The sequence below is a fragment of the Thermothelomyces thermophilus genome, chromosome 4, assembly GCF_000226095.1.
Source record: "Thermothelomyces thermophilus ATCC 42464 chromosome 4, complete sequence".
In the NCBI taxonomy this organism is placed as follows: Eukaryota; Fungi; Ascomycota; class Sordariomycetes; order Sordariales; family Chaetomiaceae; genus Thermothelomyces; species Thermothelomyces thermophilus.
In genome coordinates, this window is record NC_016475.1 from 2,077,495 (window position 1) to 2,090,253 (window position 12,759).

Below are 12,759 nucleotides of genomic sequence, written 5' to 3' on the forward strand. Positions count from 1 at the left end.
GGCGCAGTAGCGCCAAGCCCAGCACGAGCTCCTTAGCACCCGACGGCTGATGCTTGCTCAATGACCCATCCGGCAGCCAAACCAGGACCATCAGCCAGTTTCACTGGATGGACAAACTCCTTCCGCTTGCGCAATGCCCAGTCACTGCATCTCAAAAAGGTTGTGCAGCTCGGCGAGGACGAACAAGTGGCGACTTAACTCGTATGTCCTCGAAATCTGGGGACAAATCAACGACATTCCTTTTGACATGGATTTGTTTAGGGGGTTTGCTGTACTAGTGCAGCGCCTTGTTGGGCAGGCTGCTGAGTCTATGCCCTTTGCGGGGGAGGCGGGACCCCGCGTTCTTTCAGACCCCACGCAGGGTGCGCTCGTGGAGCTTTTCACCACACCAGTTACAGTCTCAACTCCTAACAAATAGCGTTGTAGCCAGGCCACTGCAGCAGTTGCACCCGATCCCCCGGGACGGCCGCCGCATGGCTCTCGCAGGACGTAAGGCAATGACGAGCCGCGGCCAAGCTCTAGAACTCCAACCGGATGCCGGGATGCGTCGATTCTCGGGCTGTGTCTGCAATTCCACCAAGCGGCGAGACCAGCCACATATAGGATGCCTCTTTCCAACAAGCAGGCTTTTTTTCCCTGAACGTGCTGCTGCTGCCTTCAGCGTGTGGGGAATAACACAGAGTGAGACTGAGGACGAATAAGCCGACCGCTTGCCTTGAACAAGCCCAAGAGCCCTCCAGTCATCTTGCAGTGGAGGTAACGCAGTCAGAATCCCGCCGAGCGGGAACCCACCTCACTGTCGACCAGCCTCTTTACTTAAGTATCAGCCCTACCACGCCTATCTCATGCCCTCGTAGGTCTTCGAGCTGTATCCGTTCGGGAATCTCCCGGCCCTGCCTACTACTTCAATCCTTTACCTTACTCTTTGCTCAACCCACGAAACCATCCCGCCCTCTTACACGACGACAGCTCCGTGTGCCCAACATGGACGCCCTTCCCTTTTCGGCCGAAGGTGGTGAAGCTAATGTAACGCGTTTCTCGCAACAACAACTTCTAGACTTTTTCTTCCCGGGCTTTTCAGGTGTGTCATGGACCGGCTTTTACATGCCAAGTTGCCGGGAGCAAAGCTGCTTCCAGGGACCGCAAGGCGGCTTGAACTCGACACCTCGGGACCGCGTCTTGATATGAGCATTCCGAATTGAACTGACAGCTTTGGTTAGTGATCTCGACCGCCGCGAGCAAATACCTACGTGTCGACCTCAACCTGTACATCCCGCTGATCCTCCTCTGCGGCTGCCTCACCTTCGTATGGCGCTATTTCACCGACTACTTCTGGGACCTGGTCGAGTCGCATCTGATGTCGTACGTTAAAAAGAGAAGCCAGCCGTTTCAGTTACCCGGAGTGCGGCTAATACTGGTTCTCAAGACGAGTCGACATTCGCGTCGACGATGAGACGTTCAACTACACCATGGCCTGGGTGTCAAGCCAGCGCTTTGCCCAGGGCGCGAGGAGATTTGTTGTAAATACAAACCTCAATAGTGTAAGTGAGGAGACCACTCGGATCAGGAAAAATAGCACGCGCCGAAGCTGACACTGCTGGTAGCGATCATGGCATCTGTGCGTAACTATTATCCTAGAAATCCTTCACGACTGTCGTTCGTAGGAGGGGACACCGTTCTCCTCCAACAGCCCCGAGCTCTTCGAAATCCCGCAAGATCCCGTTGCTAACTTGATTACTAGGTGGCGGAATTTTGTGGAGGACGATGACGATGAAGAGGACGGCGAGTACGGATATCTGCGGAGGAAGAAGAAGAAGTCCCTCGCCTACACGCCCACGTTTGGCTCTCACTGGTTTCTTTACAAAGGCCGTATCCTCATTTTCCGCCGGACCCAGACCCAGCAGTCTCCGTTCATGACTGCCAGCGAGCGCGAGGAGATCTCCATCTCGTGCTTTGGGAGGAACCCTTGGATTCTGAAGGAACTTCTCCACGAGGCGAGAGATGCGTACCTGAAGAAGGACGAGGCAAAGACGGCCATCTATCGCGGGACGACTAGGTCCGGCACAGCGGAGCCACACTGGCAACGGTGTATGTCGCGGACTGTGCGACCCTTCTCGACGGTCATCCTCAACGACGAGGCAAAGAAGACTCTGATCGACGACGTGACCGACTATCTCAACCCTGCCACGCGACGGTGGTACGCCAACCGCGGCATTCCCTACCGCCGGGGGTACCTGCTCCACGGACCCCCTGGCACCGGCAAGTCCTCGCTCAGCCTGGCCCTCGCCGGCTTCTTCAAGATGCGCATCTACATTGTCAGCCTCAGCTCGGTAACGGCCAACGAAGAGAACCTCGCAACCCTTTTCGCCGAACTCCCTCGCCGCTGCGTCGTGCTCCTGGAGGACATCGACACGGCGGGCCTCACGCACACCCGAGAAGGCGGAGCACAGGACTCCGTCGCCGACGGTGCTGATAACGGGGCCGACGCCAGCACGAACACGGCCGTGCCCAACGGGCACCCCCAGCCCCCCAACCAGAACGCCAACGGCCGCCTGTCGCTCTCGGGCCTTCTCAACATCCTCGACGGCGTCGCCTCGCAAGAAGGGCGCGTGCTGATCATGACGACTAACCACATCGAGAAGCTTGACAAGGCCCTGATCCGCCCGGGACGCGTCGACATGATCGTTAAGTTCGACCGCGCCGACACGTCCATGACGGCCCAGATCTTCCGCGCCATCTACGCTCCTCTCGAAGCCGACGAGATGCCGTCTTCCCTCTCCTCCTCCTCTACTACTACTACTACTGCTGCTGCTGCTGCTGCTGCTACCACCAGCTCCGTCTCGCCCGGTCTCTGGTGGCTCGAACGGGGCACCAAATCCACGGTCCCGCTCCTCACGCCGGAAGAGGAACAGAGGCGTGACGCGGCGGCGGCCGAAGTGGCGCGCAAGAAGGACGAGACGATCGCGCGGGTGAACGAGCTGGCGGAGCAGTTCGCGGCCAAGATCCCGGCTCACGAGTTCTCGCCGGCCGAGATCCAGGGCTACCTGCTCAAGAACAAGAGGGACCCCGAGAAGGCCGTGGCGGGCGCCGAGGACTGGGTGGTGGCTACGCGGAAGGAGAAGAAGGAAAAGGAGCTGAAAGAGGCGGAGGAGAAGAGGGCCAAGGAGGAGAAGGAGAAGAAGGAGAGGGAGGAGAAGGAAGAGAAAGAGAAAGAAAAGAAGAAGAAGAAGAGGAAGGATAAGGGGAGAAAGAAGTCGAGCAAGAAAACAAAGAAGAGCAAGAAAGAGACCGAGAGCGAGAGCGAGAGTTCGACTCTTGAGTCGTCGTCGTCGGCGGCGGAGAGCGACGCTTCCGAGTCGGAGCGCGAGGAGAAGGAGAGGTCGAAGAAGAAACGGAAGCCCGCCGCTTCGGCTCCGACTCCCGCATCTCCCGCTGAAGGTGGCGCTAGCGACGCCTCTGCCCCTGTCGAGCTGAGGAGGGAGGAGGAGGAGGCTGGGTCCGAGGCCAAGGCGCAGCCGGGTGATGTCATCCCGACCATCGCTGTTGACACGGTCAAGAGCAAAGAAGCTGCCGAACGTCCGCCGCAGACGCCAGGTGCCGATTCAGGATACGGCACGCCGTCATGAGAGGAAGGTGGAGGGCTTTTTTTTTTTTTTTTTTTTTTTTTTTTTTTTTTTTTGAGGGGGGGAATCAGGGAAGTCGGGCTAGGTGATGGCTAAGCCTTCTCGCAATTCCTTCCCTTCCTCCCCTCCCCCAAGGGGCCAAACACTGATACGACACTGGAATGATGACAATGGATCGATGACAACAGGCGGGAAGTGATGCGACCCTCCTCTTTTGAAATTTCTTGGGTGGGCTTTTTGGGAATGCTTTCTGGGAATCGTTGCATGGGAGTTCAGGATTCGGAATTGTTTCATACATTTGGCATAGATGCCCGTAGATTCTTTTGGGTTGGGGGGCGGGGAGGGGTGGTGCGGCGCCTACCACCTTCAGCTGGTGGTCCTGATTATCTCGTGAGTGGGCTCAATTAGTCAAGTAACAAACTCCGAGTACCAAGACCAAAAAATACGGACGTACATTGTGAATATAGAATTCCAATAAATCTTTGACAAACAGCAGTTATACGACCACGGTGGCCCTAGTGCATCTCTCAGTGGCTATCTTGGAGCAGTTCCCTACCTTCCGTCCGCTCTCCCCGTCCTTGGACTGGCTGCTTGCCACATCATGACATTGCTTGTGTATGCATCTTGACCAGCGCAATCACAGCAGCGCCAGGTCCGCAGTCGGCTACAAAGCGGGATCGGGAGGTCGGAATCCAGAAGAAGCTAACTCCGTAATGGTGAGAATATCCCGCTGCTCAGCCACGCCGATGCCGCGACATGTTCGGTTCCGGATGGAGAGAAAACGTGACGCGGCCGGTCTACGGATTACATAGTATGCAGCGTTGTAGCACCTTGTTGGACCGCTCTGGCCCGCTGACGAATGAGGCAGCACACTGGCAGTGGGGCCTCAAACCCTGGACCCAGGGGAAGGGTTGAGGAATGCCGGGGACTCGTTGCACAGACGGCCACGACCTGGCTGGGTTTCATTTCCCCCTTTTGTACGCAGTACGAGTAGTCTTGTGTACATGTAGGAATGGATGTGTGTGTGACGAAATCGTGAACACCTAACTATGGCTACGACCATGCCAGACGTGGCAGATAGTACACTCATCTTGAGCTTGCTTTCCTTGAACGGAGCCCTCATGCCCAATGTTTAAGGAACCGGGTAAGGCCTCCAGACCTACCCATTTTCATTCACGCTCAGCACACACCAAGTAACGAATCGGGAGAGGCAGCCAGCAATACAATAACGGGGCCAAACAGTCACCTAACGAAGTCTTCCGCACACCTAGCTTGGGTACGACTCCGTTAGTGGAGAATTGTTTATCAATCTCGCAGAAAATCTCCACCGTAGAGATTAGATCCAGAGCAATCATTGCACCAGCTGGCTCCGCAGCGGAGACAAACCACTCGAGGGGAGCGACGTGGGCGTCAGCGATCCTCGCGGGCACGACTGTCGACCTTTTGCCTCCGACATCGTCTCTGCATCCCTCCCGTCCTCGGCTGGCAACCAGGCAGCCCACGTAGTGTAGGTGCCGGTTGGTTCTGCTCCAGCTTCTGTGTACGCATCGTTGCCCTTTTTAGGTATTTGAACCCACACTTTTCGCCCTTTGCTTTTCACTTTTTTCCCTGTACTGTGTTGTAGTGTTCGCGCCCTCCTGTTACCTCTTGCTCTTCAAAAAAAAGATAACTCGTGGTGCCAACAATTATATATTCCGCACATTTGCGCTGACGGCGCATTTTGAGTTTCCTACGCAAAAATATCAAGAGTGAGAAGCTTCCCTCGCCAATTAGCCCTCCATCACCACATGGCTTGCCCAACGTGCATATTGGGAAAACTGGGTCCAAGCGCACAACAACGGGGAAATAGGCGGTGAAAGACTGTTGAATTAGCATGGGACGGAGCGCTAACTTATCTACCCCTCCGAAAGCCAGAGATCCTCCACTCCTTTTCCTCCCGACCAATTCTTCTTGAAAAACACCATCAATCCCAATCCGAGCCAAACGCAAACGCTCGCCCGCCATGGCTTCCCGTCCTCAGAACATTGGCATCAAGGCCATTGAAATCTACTTCCCCAGCCAGGTGCGTGCCGTCACGGTTCCCATCCCTCGCTTCGACGCAAACTCCTCCTGCCTGGACCCCTTTGGCCCCTGTCCCTAGCCGCCGACATCGCTAACAGCTCCTCTGAACCCTCTAGTATGTCGAACAATCTGAGCTCGAGAAGTTCGATGGCGTCAGCGCGGGAAAATACACGATCGGTCTTGGCCAGACAAAGATGAGCTTCTGCGATGATCGCGAGGGTCGGTAATTTCCCAGCCCTCCAGCCACTTTTTTTTGTTGTGTTTTCATTATTTTTTCATCCCCCCTTGCTTTTGACCTTCGGAGTTGCACTCGCCCCCCACCAATCGTTCCCTGGTCCCTGGTGGCGGTTGGCGGGGCCACGGCAATTTGGGACCAGTCGCAATTCGTCGCGTTCAGGGGCGGCTCAGCTGACGCGGGGTACCCCGCCATCCAGACATCTACTCGATGAGCTTGACCGTCCTCTCCAAGCTGCTCAAGAACTACAATGTGGACGTTAACTCGATCGGCCGCCTCGAGGTCGGCACCGAGACCATTCTCGACAAGTCCAAGTCGGTCAAGTCGGTGTTGATGCAGCTGTTTGGCAGCAACACGAGCGTCGAGGGCGTCGACACGGTCAATGCCTGCTACGGCGGCACCAACGCCGTTTTCAACACCATCAATTGGATCGAGTCCTCGGCCTGGGACGGCCGGGACGCCATCGTCGTTACCGGCGACATTGCTCTGTACGCCAAGGGTAATGCTCGCCCTACCGGCGGCGCCGGCGCCGTCGCCCTGCTGATCGGTCCCGATGCGCCCCTCGTCTTCGAGCCCGGCCTGCGCGGCAGCTACATGGAGCACGCCTACGACTTTTACAAGCCCGACCTGACCAGCGAGTACCCCTACGTCGACGGCCACTTCTCGGTCACCTGCTACACCAAGGCGCTCGATGCCGCCTACCGCGCCTACTGCAAGCGCGAGGCCCAGATTGCCAACGGCGTCAATGGCGACGTCAATGGCCACGCCAACGGCAACGGCACCGCCGAGCTCGCTGTCCCCAAGACTCCTCTCGACCGCTTCGACTACGTGGCCTTCCACTCGCCCACCTGCAAGCTCGTGCAAAAGTCGTACGCCCGTCTCCTGTACCACGACTACCTCGCCGATCCTGAGAACAAGGCCTTCGCCGAGGTGCCCCCCGAGGTTCGCGACATGGACTACACCAAGTCCCTGACCGATAAGGTTGTTGAGAAGACCTTCATGGCTCTCACCAAGAAGCGCTTCCAGGAGCGTGTCAACCCCAGCATCCAGGTGGCCACCAACTGCGGCAACATGTACTGCGCTAGCCTCTGGGGCGGCCTGGCCAGCCTGGTGTCCCATGTCGACGATGCTGCGCTGCAGGGCAAGAGGATAGCCATGTTCAGCTACGGCTCTGGCCTGGCCGCCAGCTTCTTCTCGCTCCGAGTCAAGGGCAGCACGGAGAAGATCGCCCAGGTTCTCGATATCCCCAACAGGCTGGCTGCCCGCCGTCAGGTGCCGCCCGAGACGTATGATGCTGTAAGTCAGAACCTGCTCTTGAGACATGCATGGTGTGAGCGACTTTGCTGACAAATTCTCTCTCTCTCTCTCTCTCGCGCATAGATGTGCGATCTCCGCAAGAAGGCCCACCTGCAGAAGGATTACACTCCCGAAGGCGATGTCTCGACCATTGCCCCTGGTACCTACTACCTCACCAAGGTCGATGACATGTTCAGGCGGAGCTACGAGATTAAGCAATAATTGCGTGCCGGTGCTCGCATGGACGAGACTATGATAGACCCCCCCTCGCCCCGCCTGGTCCTCCTCCCGCATTTCCTTTCATCCTCTTGGTTTGAGGCCTAATAGATCCCCGGATGCATGCAATTTCTTTTCGGCACTGCAAAAACGATGAGGCACCACATAGATTCTTGCGGTGGGGAGTTGGTGGCTGGCGTGCTCGCCTTGCTTCGATGGGCAGGCGGCACTTTCGAGTGACGCAATAGGGGGGATGTGCTCCCTCGGTTTAGAAGGTGGAGATACTACAACCCATATACTTAATGTTTTGGTCCTTATATTGAGCGCTCGGCTTTTCACCTAGCGACGGTGTATATAGGTGTTTGCTGCGGCGACTTGGGACTGCGCTTGATACGGGTTACCTGGGTTGGGGTAGCTGCGTGGGCACGAAAGAAACAGAGATTATAATTTCCCGTCTTTGATGCTTACCCAGCGTCGTCATCTCGGTGTGGTTGTCGTCTACGGAGGTGTTGGCTATCGTTTTGTACACCCAATGATGGCTCAAAAATGACAGGGGATATGTGTATGATGCTACGGCCCTCACCGCTACTCCGTTCGATGCCCAAGTTGTTCGATAGTCAGGTGCGCGTCAACACTTGTACAACCTGTCGGCTTACCACTTGTATGCAGATGGCACTTGGACCCTTGCCTTTCGTCCATTCTCAGCTCTTCTTGATAAACAAACTTGAACTCTGTGCGTCCTACGGTTCCAGATTGAGCACAAGCAGTCATGCAGTCTAGACGCTGCATTACAGCAGTTTTTCCCCGGGCCAATGCTCCTTCCTCCCAAGGGCAGAGTCGGCCTACTGGCAACCTGTGTGAATGCACATACGGATCGCCGCTGATTGAGTCACAGAGTGGCCTCACGCCACCTTCATTTTCGCGGTTGGCAGTGCTGATGAGTCAATGCTGCAGGCGATGGTCTTGGGCAGGGCGAGACGCCACCATTTTTGATATTGCTGTTGTGTCAATTGACTTTGGCGATCGTCTCGGCGCTCGTTATGACCATCATGGATCATGATTTGTCAATTGCATCGTGACTACGGAGTATTGCTGGAAAGCTTCACATCTACGGAGTACGGATATTGAGCTTGTTTCCTCAGCTGGTGCTCACCCCGTTGCAGCCCGTCTCCACACCCGCGTCCAGGGTTAAAGTGCCTGGTCATGTGAGACGCGGCTGCCTCGCGTCGCCAATAAGTGCCCCACTGGCGTTTTTCGAGGCGCGTCTCATTGAGGCACACAACTCTTGACCACACCTGCCATGCTGGGTCGGCTGCTGGGGCTGAATCCCGCATCGTTGCCTTGGAAGAACACCAAACCTATCACCCCAGTTACTATCCACTCTCATTTCCTCCCTGCTTCACAGTAAGGTTCGAGCGAGGGGTTTGCTATTGATGTATGTGAACGCGTGTCAGGAGCGCGTCGCAGATTCGAAGGTTCAAGATGGCAGATGATAACGAGAGGCCGGGGCTGCTCAGCTCGTGCTCAATTGCCTTTGTTCAAAGCAAGTCCTTGTCGAGTACATTGATTTCGCAGGTACGCCCCCTATCGATGCAGTCTCAGCCCTCCCCCTAGCCCACCGCTAACGGCGTGCAGCTCTCTCAGGTTGTCAAGGACCATGGCGCCGAGGTCCTGGAGCCGGGCCGCAAAGGCGAGATTCGCGTCCCGCAGGCCACCCACATCATCTCCAACACGATCGACTTTGACCAGTATGCGGAGGCGCAGGCCTTGATGATCCCCGTCGTAAAGTCCGATTGGATCAAGGCGACTATTGCACGTAACAAGCTCGCCCAGGTCCGCCCGTTCTCGCCCGATCCCCGGATGATCTTCTCCAATGTCGTTCTCACATGTGCCGATATCCCGCCGACGGACAAGGAAGCCATTGCAGGCGCAATCATGGCGCTCGGTGGCATGGAGTCCAAAGACCTCTCACGCCAGACAACGCACTTGTGCGCCTTGTCGTTGGATCACCCCAAATGTATCGAGGCGAAGAAGAAGAACCCGAAGTGCAAAATCGTCCTTCCACATTGGTAAGCCGTCACAAACAAGGCCGCGCGCCAAAGTTAGTTGACTAATACTGTGCTAGGTTTGACGACTGCTTTCGGTTGGGCAAGAGGATCGACGAAGGGCCCTATCTACTGCCCAACCCCGAGATCCTAACCAAGGCACCCGAGGATGCCGTCAAGGTCCCTGCGAGTCAACAGCTGGACGGCGCTGTGTCTACGGTACCCACCGGACCATACGAGACCAGCGGAAGCGAGAAACTGGTAGTTTTCGCGCAGAAGAAAGTTATGCTCTCGGAGGACCTGCCCATCAACGCCATGTTGCGCAAGACGATTACGGACAAGATCATCAAGGGCGACGGGGAGATTGTCGATGTGGTGGAGGACTGCGATATGTTTGTTTGCCAGTACCGTGATGGCGAGCAGTACATCCGCGCATCACAGCTAGGGAAGGATGTGGGCAACCTAGCATGGCTGTACCACATGATGGTGTACAACGAGTGGACATCGCCCTTCCGCCGGCTGCTTCACTACCCGGTGCCGAGGGATGGTATCCCCGGATTCAAAGACATGCGGATCACGATCTCGAACTACGGAGGCGAAGCGCGGATATACCTCGAGAATCTCATCACGGCAGCGGGTGCAACATACACTCGGACCATGAAGGCCGAGAACACACACCTCATTACGGCTCGCATGCACAGCGAAAAGTGTGAAGCTGCGAAGGACTGGAACATTGAGATTGTCAACCATTTCTGGATCGAGGAGAGCTACGCTGCCTGTCAAGTCTTACCTCTCAACAACCCAAAATACCGGCATTTCCCCCCACGGACGAATCTAGGCGAGGTTATCGGCCAGACATCTTTTGATGAGCCCACGCTGCGGGAAAAGTACTATCCTGGTGGAGAGGAGCGCATGACCGAAGCCGCCAAGAGGAAGAGGAAGATCAACGAGCGCGCGCAGAAGAATGCCCTCAACGTGGGACTGGATCGGGATTTCAGTGTCATGCAGGATTCGAGTCCAGGGGCCCAGGGGAATTCGGCCGGGAAAGCTGCAGCAACGCCAGCACTCGGGACCTTTGCCACTCCGGCGAAAACGCGGCACATTCGATCTGGCAAGGAGAACGACACGCCTTCTGTCATCTCCAGCGCGAGCCGCAGTGCCAAGGCGCAGGCGCTCTCCAAGCTACAGGATTTGGCGCCAGATATTGCACTCTACGAGAAGGAGAAGAAGCGGGTGGCGAAGGATGGTCACGGGATATGGGGCGGCAAGCGGGCGGCGGACCAGCTTGACAAGCAGCGGGCAGACAGGGGCTCAAGCCCGGCGAGCAAAGCGGCGGACGACGCCGAGGACGAGCCGGAAAACAAGCGGCCGGCCAAGAGGGCGAAGGTGTCGCTGCCGGAGGTAGACATGCGGATTTGTCTGACCGGATACAAGCGCTGGGTAGAGAACAAGGGAGCAGAAGAGGCCGACCGGGTATGTCACTTGTTCAAATTCGGATGTGGAACCTTGTCGCTAACAAAATACAGAGGAAACTCCGCTCGCTGGGGATCCAGATCGTGCCGGAGAACGCGCCTTGCAACTACCTCGCGGCGCCCGGCATGGTGCGGACCATGAAATTCCTCCGGTGTCTTGCCAAGGGTCCTGATGTAATCAACTCGTCCTTCATCACGGCGTGCATTGAAACCGGCAAGCGGCCCCCCATCAAAGATCACCTGCTGGTGGACAAGGCCAATGAGGCGCGGTTTGGCGTGACCATCGATAAGGCGGTACGCCGGGCGCGTGCCAACCGCGGCCGACTGCTCTGGGGCGTTCCTATCTACTGCACCGCCGACATCCCGAACGGGGTCGACGCGTATAAGAATATCGCCGAGGCAAACGGGGCCATATTCAAGGTCTACCGAGCCAGGAGCGGTAGCACGATCAGGCCGACGACGGAGGAGGAGGACGGTGGTGCCGAACCGGATCCCGTGTACCTGCTCACAGGGTCGTCGCCGGCCGAGAGGCAGCTGTGGCCGCGGTTCCAGGAGATGGCGCACAGGGGCCACATGGAGCCGCGGATTGTCATGGCAGACTGGCTGTTGGATGTGGCGATGCGGCAGGAGCTGTCGTTTGACCCCAAGTACTTGATGACAAACCGGGTGTGGGAGTAGGTGTGGAAGGTATCCTTGGTAGCCTGGCGTTGGGGTGTTGGTTGCCGTCGTTGTTTTGTCGCCGTTTTGCGCACTCGCATGGGAGTGAGTCATCGTATGCTCGCCTACTAGCCGGTACGCCAAGCAGCCGGCAACTCTCTGCCTCTTCCTCTTCCAGCAGCCTCCGAAGCGTGGTAGAGAGAAATTCAGAAGAACTTGACACCAAGCGAATCTTCGTGCCCGAAAATCTGCGCCTTGCCTCTCTTGACCAACACGTTGAGTGCTTTCAGCAGCAGCTCTTGATCCAACCCGTGGAACTCTTATGCGCTGTCAGCGAGCGCATCCCGACATACGAGCAAACTATCACCAATTGACAGAAGCCCCCAGGGTCCAGTAACTTACCACTGCCTCTCGTGCCCTCCCCTTCCACCAGCTCGTACACCGTCAGCACGCTCCCCCTCTGGCCCGTGGCATCCACCCAGCCCTCGACGAGCGACGCCCACTCCTCGGGCGTGCGCCAGTAGATCCAGGCCACATCCCCGCCGCCGCCGCTGCCGCCGCCTTCTGCGCTGCCCCCCTTGGCGGTGGTGACGTACTCGGCCCGGCCGTCGCGACGCAGGAAGTCGATGACTTCCCTGATGTCGGCGAGCGACAGGCGCCGGTTGATGCGCCGGTTGTAGAAGAGCTCGGTCGTGTCCGGCCCGGCTGCCTCTCCCCCGTCGCCGCCCGTGGTCTCGGAAGAAGAAGAAGAAGTGGTGGTGGTGGTGGTGGGGTCGCCGGAGAGGGAGAGCTTGAAGATGCGGTGGTGGCGGCAGTAGGCCAGCACCAGCGAGGCCCATTTGGTCAGCTGGGCGTGGTGCGTTGTGAGGTTGGTCTGGCGGGTGAAGAAGGGGGGGAAGGAGTACTCCGGGGGGAAAGTGAAGGACGAGGATGAGGACGTGGCGTTGGGGTCTTCTGCGGTTGAGCGGGGTGGAGGGGCAGACATGGTTGGGATGAAGTGGTTCAAGAGATTCCGCGTGGGGTTTAAAATTATTTTTTTTTAAAAAAAAAAAGAATGAAAAGAAGAATGAAAATGCTAGGGGAGGGATGACTTTGAGAGACTCTCTAGGTAGAGTCAAGGACAACTTTCGGTGGTTTATCAATAAGAGGTTTGA

At 57.0% G+C, this 12,759-nt stretch overlaps 5 protein-coding genes across 5 annotated transcripts; 4 read left to right on the forward strand and 1 right to left on the reverse strand.

The window, feature by feature from the left end:
- The first annotated feature begins 637 nt into the window (after positions 1-637).
- Positions 638-1,551, forward strand: MYCTH_2306552 (uncharacterized protein). The gene has a single exon (XM_003664063.1). It carries the CDS (start codon positions 985-987, stop codon positions 1,186-1,188), a length of 204 nt encoding a protein of 67 aa, XP_003664111.1. The 5' UTR covers positions 638-984; the 3' UTR covers positions 1,189-1,551.
- On the forward strand, positions 1,552-3,661 carry MYCTH_2306553 (uncharacterized protein). Its single transcript, XM_003664064.1, has one exon. The coding sequence runs from the start codon at positions 1,914-1,916 to the stop codon at positions 3,624-3,626; it is 1,713 nt and encodes a 570-aa protein (XP_003664112.1). The 5' UTR covers positions 1,552-1,913; the 3' UTR covers positions 3,627-3,661.
- Positions 3,662-5,407: 1,746 nt separating this feature from the next.
- Positions 5,408-7,995, forward strand: MYCTH_111934 (hmg-CoA synthase). The gene is made up of 4 exons (XM_003664065.1): positions 5,408-5,685; positions 5,801-5,903; positions 6,119-7,215; positions 7,300-7,995. Exons 1-4 carry the CDS (start codon positions 5,626-5,628, stop codon positions 7,435-7,437), a joined length of 1,398 nt encoding a protein of 465 aa, XP_003664113.1. The 5' UTR covers positions 5,408-5,625; the 3' UTR covers positions 7,438-7,995.
- An 822-nt stretch (positions 7,996-8,817) lies between these two features.
- Positions 8,818-11,815, forward strand: MYCTH_2306562 (uncharacterized protein). The gene is made up of 4 exons (XM_003664066.1): positions 8,818-9,006; positions 9,067-9,500; positions 9,557-10,949; positions 11,003-11,815. The coding sequence occupies exons 1-4, from the start codon at positions 8,914-8,916 to the stop codon at positions 11,624-11,626; spliced, it is 2,544 nt and encodes an 847-aa protein (XP_003664114.1). The 5' UTR covers positions 8,818-8,913; the 3' UTR covers positions 11,627-11,815.
- MYCTH_2063758 (uncharacterized protein) lies at positions 11,812-12,590 on the reverse strand (the record flags this gene model as incomplete). The annotated part of the gene is made up of 2 exons (XM_003664067.1): positions 11,812-11,924; positions 12,008-12,590. The coding sequence occupies 2 exons, from the start codon at positions 12,588-12,590 to the stop codon at positions 11,812-11,814; spliced, it is 696 nt and encodes a 231-aa protein (XP_003664115.1).
- Positions 12,591-12,759: the final 169 nt, after the last annotated feature.

Coding starts and splice junctions, on each gene's coding strand:
- MYCTH_2306552 (XM_003664063.1), top strand. CDS start 985: ATGGACGCCCTTCCCTTTTCGGCCGAAGGTGGTGAAGCTAATGTAACG.
- MYCTH_2306553 (XM_003664064.1), top strand. CDS start 1,914: ATGACTGCCAGCGAGCGCGAGGAGATCTCCATCTCGTGCTTTGGGAGG.
- MYCTH_111934 (XM_003664065.1), top strand. CDS start 5,626: ATGGCTTCCCGTCCTCAGAACATTGGCATCAAGGCCATTGAAATCTAC. Junction 5,686..5,800: donor AAATCTACTTCCCCAGCCAG/GTGCGTGCCGTC, acceptor TGAACCCTCTAG/TATGTCGAACAATCTGAGCT. Junction 5,904..6,118: donor CTTCTGCGATGATCGCGAGG/GTCGGTAATTTC, acceptor CCCGCCATCCAG/ACATCTACTCGATGAGCTTG.
- MYCTH_2306562 (XM_003664066.1), top strand. CDS start 8,914: ATGGCAGATGATAACGAGAGGCCGGGGCTGCTCAGCTCGTGCTCAATT. Junction 9,501..9,556: donor AAAATCGTCCTTCCACATTG/GTAAGCCGTCAC, acceptor ATACTGTGCTAG/GTTTGACGACTGCTTTCGGT. Junction 10,950..11,002: donor GAGCAGAAGAGGCCGACCGG/GTATGTCACTTG, acceptor AACAAAATACAG/AGGAAACTCCGCTCGCTGGG.